The sequence below is a fragment of the Octopus bimaculoides genome, chromosome 2 (assembly GCF_001194135.2).
Source record: "Octopus bimaculoides isolate UCB-OBI-ISO-001 chromosome 2, ASM119413v2, whole genome shotgun sequence".
Taxonomy (NCBI): Eukaryota; Metazoa; Mollusca; class Cephalopoda; order Octopoda; family Octopodidae; genus Octopus; species Octopus bimaculoides.
Genome location: NC_068982.1, coordinates 66214421 through 66224539, shown reverse-complemented (window position 1 = coordinate 66224539; position 10119 = coordinate 66214421). Strand labels below are relative to the sequence as shown.

The 10119-nt window shown below is 36.1% G+C and overlaps 1 protein-coding gene across 1 annotated transcript in view; it reads right to left on the bottom strand.

Annotated features, from left to right (window-relative positions):
- The window catches only part of LOC106870395 (golgin subfamily A member 2), a 72185-nt gene that overhangs the window by 32097 nt on the left and 29969 nt on the right, over nucleotides 1–10119 (bottom strand). The window contains exons 9-12 of the mRNA XM_014916442.2: nucleotides 8594–8652; nucleotides 5778–5838; nucleotides 5566–5646; nucleotides 4663–4749 (exon numbers count right to left, since the gene is read on the bottom strand). Coding sequence (XP_014771928.1) covers nucleotides 4663–4749; nucleotides 5566–5646; nucleotides 5778–5838; nucleotides 8594–8652 — 288 coding nt within the window. The remainder of the gene's footprint in view (nucleotides 1–4662; nucleotides 4750–5565; nucleotides 5647–5777; nucleotides 5839–8593; nucleotides 8653–10119) is intronic.

The following is a 10119-nucleotide window of genomic DNA, read 5'->3' as shown; positions in this document are numbered from 1 at the left end:
GCACCTGTGCCCGCGTCACATAAATGGCACCTGTGCCCGCGTCACGTAAATGGCACCTGTGCCCGCGTCACGTAAATGGCACCTGTGCCGGCGTCACGTAAATGGCACCTGTGCCGGCGTCACGTAAATGGCACCTGTGCCAGCATCATGTAAATGGCACCCATGCCAATGTCACATAAAGAGCACCCATACTGGCATCACATGAAAGCACCCAGTACACTGTAAAGTGGTTGGCATTAAGGGCATCTAGATATAGAAGTCATGCCAAAACAAATGACTAGTACCTAGTGCAGCACTCTGGGTTGCCAGCTCCTGTCAAGCCATCCAACCCTTGCCACCATGGAGAATAGACATTAAATGATGATAATAATCATGATTGTGTGAGTTTATATGCATATTGATTTAATACAAAACCAAAAGAGCTACTAACAGTTCCATGCTTTGGTGATGCTTCAAGAATATTTATAAAATATGCCATGTATCTCCAAACAATCTTTCAGTGTATGCATTATGTACATTTTAAAAACAAGGACACTGGACAGTGATAAAATAAGAAAAAAAACATGAAAAAAAAACACGAAGAAGGTTTATGCAAAAAAAATGAAAGCAAGAAAACTAAGATCTCCATCCTCCCTGATAGCAAAAACCACAATTAATACAGCTGGTACAGAACAAAATAACCAAAAAAGGCTAAGCCTGTGAGACAGCACGTCAGTTTGAAGCAGGTGGTGTACTCCAACTTGACAAAAGAAACCTATCCATGTGTTTACACCTGGTAAAAATTTCATAGACTACATTTTTTGTTGATTCTACTTATATTAAATCTATATGAGCACCCCCAATCAATCAGTCTCCTTTGTGGTGCCCTCACCCTCACCATCCCAATATGGGCATAACATCTTCCCTCCCTGGGTTTGTTAACTTGTGAGCTTCATGGTGATCTCAATAGTGCCAGTAGTATGAAAAAATGTACCCAGTATACACTGTAAAGTGGTTGGTGTTAGGAAGAGCATCCAGCTATAAGAACAATGCCAAAGCAGACACTGGAGCATAATGCAGTCCTTTGACTCATTGAATCCTTGTCAAACTGTCCAACCCATGGCAGCAAGGAATGTGGATATCAAATGATGATATTGTATCAACTGAGAAATCATTTCATCAATGCTCGTGATACCAATGCCTTGAGACTATTTTTGTATTTACTGTAAGACATTGACAAGCCTGAACAAAAGCATCCAACTAGCTATGACAAGTATTGATTATGATATATTAACTCTTTGTTGTAAATTTAGTTCACCTGCATACTGGCTTTCAAAAGCAAGCATATAGAGGAAAATTTACAATGATATATTTTTTTTTTGTGTGGGTGTGTATTATATGATAATTATGCCACGTGTGTAAGCAGAGTAGGCATGGGTTACTCACTTTACACTTACAAAAATTAATAAGATAAATGATTTTCAGTTTATTATAAATACTAGCTGGCCTTGTGCCGTCAAAAATGACAGCTAATTGTAGTACTTTATATATAAATAAGGTACAAAACCAAGTTTTTAGTTTAATAATTCTTTTATAACCAAATTTTTTATGAAAAATCTCTCTGAAACTAACATTCCTTGACTGTGTGTTTCCTTCAAAAGAATTTTAAAGTTTTCCTTCCTTCTTGTACAACTTAAGGCTACATAAAGCTGGCTGTGACTGAATACGGGAGCTGGCAAGTAAATACTAAATACACAGAGTTGAAACGTTGTTTGATTTTTCTTTTCAGCATTGAATGTTCACCATCCCACTTCCATTGTATATACACACACAAACATTCACATACCTCCCTTTTACATACACACACATGTACTCACACAGAGTTAAAACACTGTTTTTTTTTTTTTATTTTCACTGTACAATTTCCATCATCCCACTATCAAGTCTGCCATCACCCTTCCTTCTTTTATTCATCCATCACCCCTTCCTTTCTCATTCATATGTTGCGACGAAGAAAAACACAAGAGTATTACTAAAGAATTCATTATATCGCTGTTATTTAGATTTGAAACATAATTCTCACTGCTTTTCAATTATGACACACACACACACATGCACAAAGATAAATGAATTCCACATTCTATATGTTCAGCTCAAAAAAGCTTATGAAATAGTATCATAAAAGCAGAACAATATCTGCTTGCACTCAACTACAATACTACTTCCTCAGCTGCTGTAATTACATGAGAGCAAAACTGCACAAATTTCACCTCACCCAATTCTTTTATGCACCCAGTTAACCCACTCCTTGGAACTACTTCCCTTGTCACTCATCCTGCATTCTCAACTTCATCCTTTACCACTTTACTTTTCACTGAGCACCCCTTACCCCTCTCTCATATCTGCAATTAACACTCCACCCCATCTTTGTCATCCAATATATCTAACCCTACATACCTCTGATATCCATGTATCACTGCACCCCACCACCACTAAACATATTTCACACCATCTCCTTATTTCTCTTCTGTCTAGTTTTATTATACTGTTGCTCATCACCACACACCCCTATACGTACAGCCATGTTTCACCTACATCCTGACCTTCTCCCCATCCCAACTGAAATTCACAATGATCATGCCTTGTCAAGTGTAAAGGCATAAGGAAGAGACAATAATGAATTGAATCAAGCCTAAACATATTACTGGTACTTATATTATCTACCCCTGAAAGAGAATGAGCAATCAGGAAACTATCAGGAACATTTGTTAAAGAGCGTTATTTACTAAATGATACTCAAATTCCAAAGAAAGTGGCTGCCTTATGCAGTAACAGTATAATCACTAACAAAGTCACTATTCAAAGAGTCAAATAAAAGATATGGTAAACCTCATCCTTTCAAAAGCTTTTCATGAAGTTGATCATATTGGTAGTAGGGCATAGGTTACTTGATTTTAGTGTGATAGGAGGAAACTAAGAGAGGCTATATAACTTTTTAAAAGATACAAATAAAGTTGTTGCAGTTGTAATGACAACCTCCGACTGAGATCTGTCAAGTCTAGAACTAACATATCTCCATGAAAGAAAAAGTGTTACCATAAAAGGTATGGACACCATGAATAAAGTTTGACTAAGCAGCATTAGCTGACATACTTGTGGCTGAGGAAGCACTCTTCAAATGATGGGTGCAAGTGTTTCCCACCAAATAGTCTGGTAGAATATTCTACAACATTTGGGCCAACAGTAATATGACGAATTCAACTTTAGGCTGAGCTATTCCTGGTTTATATGGATCGTATATTGCTTTTCCCTTATATGATAAGTCTCTCGGTTCTCTCTCATCTCTTCAACTTCAGACTAGAGAGCCACCAGCCATCTAAGGGAACTGTTGCTACAACTCATCAAAGGTGCATGTACAGTACATAGTAGTATATACAAAAGTCAGGAAAGTGAACAGTGTATGAGTCAATGATATTGCATATGGAAATGGGAAAATCAGGTGTAGTGTTGGCGAATTTCAGGAAGCATGGAGGTTTTAAAGGATGCAATGTCTCGGCAACTAACAACTGATGCAGGCAGTTTGTTCTATACTTCAGCAACTCTAGTGTGAAAAATGTTTCTGAAAGTCATGGAAGCTGTGCTGTTTTTTGACTTTGTAGGCATGCCCATGTGTGTTGGACACATGGAGCTCAAGGTGGTGGTTGGTGCGATGGTTGATAATTTTGTGGGTATTTACTAGGTCAGTTGCCAGACGTCAGAGCTTCAACGTATTTATGCCCAGGGAAGCAAAGTGTTCAGAGTATGGTAAATGCCTGATGGAGGGTATTCACTTGGTTGCACATCTATATACACAAGATTCCCAATCATTACGTTCACTGAACATTGTTCCATAAATTTATTGGATGTACATTCGTAAATATCACAATATGGACTAATAAAGCTCAAATTTTAGTGTGATCATTGTCTACAGATGCAATCAACATCACATCATGAATATCCAAAGAATATATGACTAACCACCATACTAAACAGATAACAATGATCTCCCCGCAAAAAATCAGCAATTCAGAGTAAAATACTTTATTATAATCAAGAATGCTCTTAGAACCATTAATATTGGTAGAAGTTTTCTCAGACATAACCTCAATCCTTACATAGATAACTATGCTAAGGATATGAAAGGTCAAGGACAATCAAGAGATGAGACAATATCACAAGGCAGTGCCCCAGCATGGCCACAGACTAATGACTGAAACAAGTAAAAGATAAAAGACGATGAAAATAACATGCAATTTAATGCAGGTAAGTTTCAAGTACTTTGCAGCCAGTACCTCAGAATGCATTGCAGTTTGGATATACAAAGCCGAGAGGAGCTACAATCTTAGAGTCAGAATCTGTGTGAAACCTGGGAATTATGCATAACAGCATTTACAATAAGAGGAGAAACAAAAATATGCTGGTTTTGTGAAAGATGTTTATTCTTCATCACTAAGGTTACTACTCTCAGATATGGTCACCTCATACAATCAAACTTATTACAGAACTTAAAGTAATCCAGCAGTCCAATACAAAGATGATTGCTTCTATGCACCAGTAGAACTATCAAGAGAGACTAGAATGCTGGGGACTGCATGTCAGTGGTGATCTGGAGCTAAACAACAAAAACAAAAAGGTGTTACTCACATATTCAACTTTTTTAATGTACTCCTCCCGTTCTTGTTGCAATGAATCAATAAGTTTAAGAGACTCTTTATCACTCTGGCTACTGAGCTGGAAAGAAAAAAATAATAAAGTAAGATTAGGTTCTATGTAAGCCTCCATTCCAATCAGAATCAGAAGAAATAGTTAACCCAATATCAACCAAAGAGGTAATAAATGAAAATAAAAACGGACATTCTTCTCTATATCTGTGGTCAGCATTTTATATTATTACCTAGAGCCAGTAAATTGGTAGAGATGTTGGAATGCTGAACTCCTGTCTCACTATGAAAAGAGTAATAGTAGTACAATGACCTGACACAAATCAGAACTACATCTCAAAGTTGATGCTCTGATTAATTTTCTAATGCTCTTCATTATTTTCATAACCTGTTCCATCAGTCTGAAGCTTCTGTAGTTACTTCTTTCCAAAGCATCTTCACTCTTGTAGCAATTAACAATTACACTGCTGTATCAGTCACTGAGTATAACACTTCCCTGTAACATCTGGTTGATTATGTGAAATACATCAGGTATTTTCAGTATCTCAGCAACTAATATCCCTTGAGTGTTTATGGGGTACTTCTGCTTCCTCCTATACACCATGAGTCAGTATGTCACTCATTTCAAACACTTTTTCTCTACATCTTGAGTTATGCTGACACTGCTTTGCAATCCAGAACATCATGCCTCTGATCCCCTCATCATAGAACACTAGCAAACATTCAGCTCTCTGCTTCTCTCAGCTCTGACACTTAGCTTCTTTCTTAGCACCCCACTCTCTTTCTTTCAGTCTTTCAATGCTTGTCTTTTAGCTTTTATTGCTCTATCTACAATGCAATTTCACCATCTTGCTACTTTACATCCAGATTGTAAAATAAAACTTACCTGCTGAGTGTACAACTCAGCCATTTCCAATTTCTTTTGAAGATCCTCTACATTTTGTTCATGAGCCAAACAGTCTGACACCTGTAAAGGATTAATGTCAGGAGAATTAAATGCATGTAAGAATGAAAATTTACAGACAGGAATTATATATTCTTTAATTTACAGTGAAATCTTGTGTTAAAACATTAAAAAAATATAAATTTTGTTTTTACCTTTGAACTGAGTTTCCCATTCAGTTCAGATATCTGCTGTTGTAATTCCTCCACAGTTTGACTGGGAAAACAAAACGAATATTTTGAAAAGCCATACACAAACTGAGCATATGACAAAGTTTAAGAAATAAAATGACATGTCTCATAGATAATTTATACATTTACTGTATAATAACCACATGGAAAGAAAAATATAAATCAATTTGTAAACACATAAAGCATGTAGATATCTAAAGGATATATAAAGGAGATGGGTACCCAGTGGGACTAGAACCGTGGTCTGCTTGTGCTAGGATGATATGATCTCACATTAATAAATATTTCAATAAGGACATTAATATTACACTACTCCACCCCTCTCTGGCTCCCCTCAAGCACTCCCACTCTTTCTTCTAAAATGTGAGTAGTCATGTAGCTCCTCTACAGCAAGAAACTGGTTCTGTCCTGGCCCCATCTCTCATATTTTACCCATCTAGCAGAAAGTTGCCCCCTGTGGGTTCATAGTCTTGCAAACTGTCTGACAACTTTACTAGTGCTGGTAACATGGCAAAAAATTAAAAAAAGAAAACACTCAGCACATGCTATAAAGTGATTGGCATGACCAATCAGCAAACAATTTGTTTGCTGAAAGCATAAACAAAGCCAGCAGTTTTGGGTAATCCCCAAAATTCCAGCAGTTTCTAGCTAACAAGACATGCAACATGTCGAAATGCTGTTGTTCCTGAATGCCATGCATCAATGCAACACGTCTGTTGAACATACTATTGTAAGAGGAAGAAGTTATTCTAAGACATACGTTACAATGCCTAGCATATTTTGTGTCCAAACCTGCCTTGATGTGTTAAAAATAAAACATGCAAATATTATTTCCAGATCTCACTGTAGATGGTGCAAATAATGATTCCATATCTAGTTCTTGTAACTAAAAAAAAAACAAAATATATTATAGTCTTAATCTTCTGGAAATATTGACTATTCAACAATATTGTCTAGAAGTTATCTTAAAATAGTTATAAAATTATTTTATTTTCATATATAATTTTTCTACCAATGAACTGGGTTTTTTTTATACCCAATTTAGTACATCTAGAAAAGAAATTGTTACACAGTGCCAATATTCAAATGTCTGTAAGAGAAGACTGATTTGAACAGTCCAAATCCTTTTCATTATTTGAATCTAAACAAGGTATGTTTTCAAAGATTTGGATTCCGTGGTCAAGATCATCATTGTTTTAACACCCACTTTTCTATGCTTACATGAGTCAGACAGAATTTTTGAAGTGAATTTTCTATGGCTAGATGTCCTTCCTATCTCCAACCCTTGCCCGTTTCCAAAATCCATGCACAAGGATTTGGTTAGCCCAGGGTTATAGAAGACACATGCCCAAGGTGAGACTGAACCGAAAACCATCTGATTAAGAAGCAAACTTGCTACCACACAGCTATACCTGTACCTATTATTATTATTAAAGCAGCAGCCTGGCAAAATTGTTAGAAAATGCTTAGCAGCATTAAGTCCATTTTTACATTCTGAGTTCAAATTCTGATGAAATTGATTTTGCCTTTCACCTTTTGGGGTCATCAAAAGTATCAAGTGAACACCAGGGTCAATATAATTGACTTACCCCTCCCCCAAAATTGCTAGCCTTGTGCCAAAATTTGAAACCATTATCATTATTGGAAAATAGAGAAATAGTCAACATTTGCAAATCAGCCACATTACCTAGCAAGTTAGCACAGACTTCCTCAAAGTAACCAGAGTTATCACAAAAACAAAAATATACAAGACATTTTTATCTTATAATATTCATCTCAGGTACCAAATGATGATAACACTTCATAAGCTGCTAAGGAAGTTTTTATACACAGTCTGATCATGCAAAAACCCACTTGATCAGTTTCATGTCAAAATACATTTTTTTTTTTCCGTGGACAATTATGTATATCATTTGGAAGTTCTGGATGGAACTTTCTTCTCATATTCTTTTGATCAAGTGTGTAGTGCAAAAGTAATTGGCCAAAATTGATGCAGGGGAGGGTGAAAATCATAAATTCTCAAAAAGATTTTTTCATAAAAAGCTTCTCCATTTCCAAGGACATGATGAAAAACAAATTGGAAAAATCCCAGTCAAAACAGAAAAAATTCAATTTATGTGGGCATCCTGATCTGAAAGTCAGCCATTAAATTGTTTACATCAATTTTTAAAAGCTCATCAAAATTTTATTGAAATGGTATTATGTCCCAAAATCTCAGGATTTCTTTAGTTTTATGCCTACTACAAATGTACCATAACTCAAGTCTTTGTGGCTTGTACTTTTGGATTTAGCTAGGTCCCAAAACGTATGAAAAGCTTATGCTCACATCATGAAATCAACTATTTAGGCTTTACATAAAGGTTTTAAAAATTGTGAAAATAAAAGTTTAATCTTGAAGAATCTGGAAAAAATAGGCAACTGCTATCCCATGGACACAATTTGTGTAATTTGAAGATGATTGTCACCTCAGTTTCAAAGATATGACATTACAAATATGGCCTAATAAGGCAAAATTTCAACCGATTCACTGACCATTTAAACTGTCATATTTCCAAAAATATTCATCCAAATTTTACAAATGAGGTTTCAAAATGTTTCTTTTTGGATGCTCTCCAAGATAAAATACAGAAGAAGTTAGGTTTAAATATTTTCAAAAATTCATGGTGATACCTATTCTAAATAATCTGTTGGAAACCAAAATAACTAAAGTGATTTTCAGAATTCGATCTAAATAAACAGCACTGTAATTAGTCAGTTATAAATTTTAGAAGTTAACTTACTTCGATTTGTATAGTTCTAATTTTAATTTGTCGATATCTTTTGCATATTCCTTGCTATTCTGAAAACAAAAAACAGAAAATCAGTAAATACAATCATCACCAGCCTTCCATGCTGGCATAGGTTAGACAATACAATATAACCAAGTCAGTCAAACTTTTCTTAACATAAGACAATATGAAATTATAATGTGACGTAATGATAGCAAAATATATAAGATAATGTATGACATGTAATATAAACTAAACTTATTAAGAGCCCTTAAATCATTGAGAGATATTTTCAGCTCATAAGGAATGTAATTTGTCTCACAATAAAAAAACAGATCATCATTTTAAGAATTGATTCTAAATGATGATCATCATCATAATCACTTTAGCATCCACTTTTCCATGTTTGCATCTGTCAGGCAGAATTCATAGAGGCAGATATTCTACTGCTAGATACCCTTCTTCTTGTCAACCCTCACTTGTTTCCAAGCAAGATAATATTTCCTTATGGCCAGACATATTTTCATGGAAGATTGGAAACAAAAATAATGTTTGGCCATGGAGAAATATTACCTTTCAGAGAAACAGATGGGGTATAACAACACAAAAAAAAAAGAAAAAGAAAGAAGAGGGGGGAAAGCTGACAGAATTTGAATAAAAAAAATAACATAGAGACTATTTGACAGTTTTCCAAAAGTTGTTGGAATATTTAAATCAAATAAACTGATATTTCTAAAACACATTCAAAATATTTATTTTATGTGTTAGTCAAACAAGGAGAAGCATTGCTCAAAACCTTTACATGCTCTCCTAGACCTGTGAGATTAATGTGGTTTGTGTTCAGCCTTGACCATCTGTATTTACTTAATTCAAATCCAAGAGGGACAATGGCTATAAGATGAAGTTACTTTGCAGATCTTATTAATGTCATTATGGTATACCAACTTCTGAGCACAACAGCTAACTGTCCACTCCAGTTTGTGTGGCACACAAAAATCAGGTTCTTTACAAAAAGGACATCCAGCTATATAAACAACTGTTCCAATAAATGAACCACTCAACCCAAATCATCATCATCATCGTTTAACGTCTGCTTTCCATGCCAGCATGGGTTGGACGATTTGACTGAGGACTGGCAAACCAGATGGTTGCACCAAGCCCCAATCTGATCTGGCAGAGTTTCTACAGCTGGATGCCCTTCCTAACACCAGCCAATCCAAGAGTGTTGTGGGTGTTTTTACATGCCACCAGCACAAGGGCCAGTCAGGCAGTACTGGCAACAGCCATGCTCAAGTGGTGTTTTTTACGTGCCACCTGCACAGGAGCCAGTCCAGCGCCACTGGCAACGACCTCGCTCGAGTGTTTTTTCACATGCCACTGGCACGATGTTGGTAACGATCACGCTCGAATGGTGCTTTTTACGTGCCACCAGCACGGAAGCCAGTCAGCTGCTCTAGCAGTGATGAAGCTCGGATGGTGCTTTTAGCACTCCACTGGCACGGGTGCCAGTCATCACATTTGCGAATTTGATTTGATTT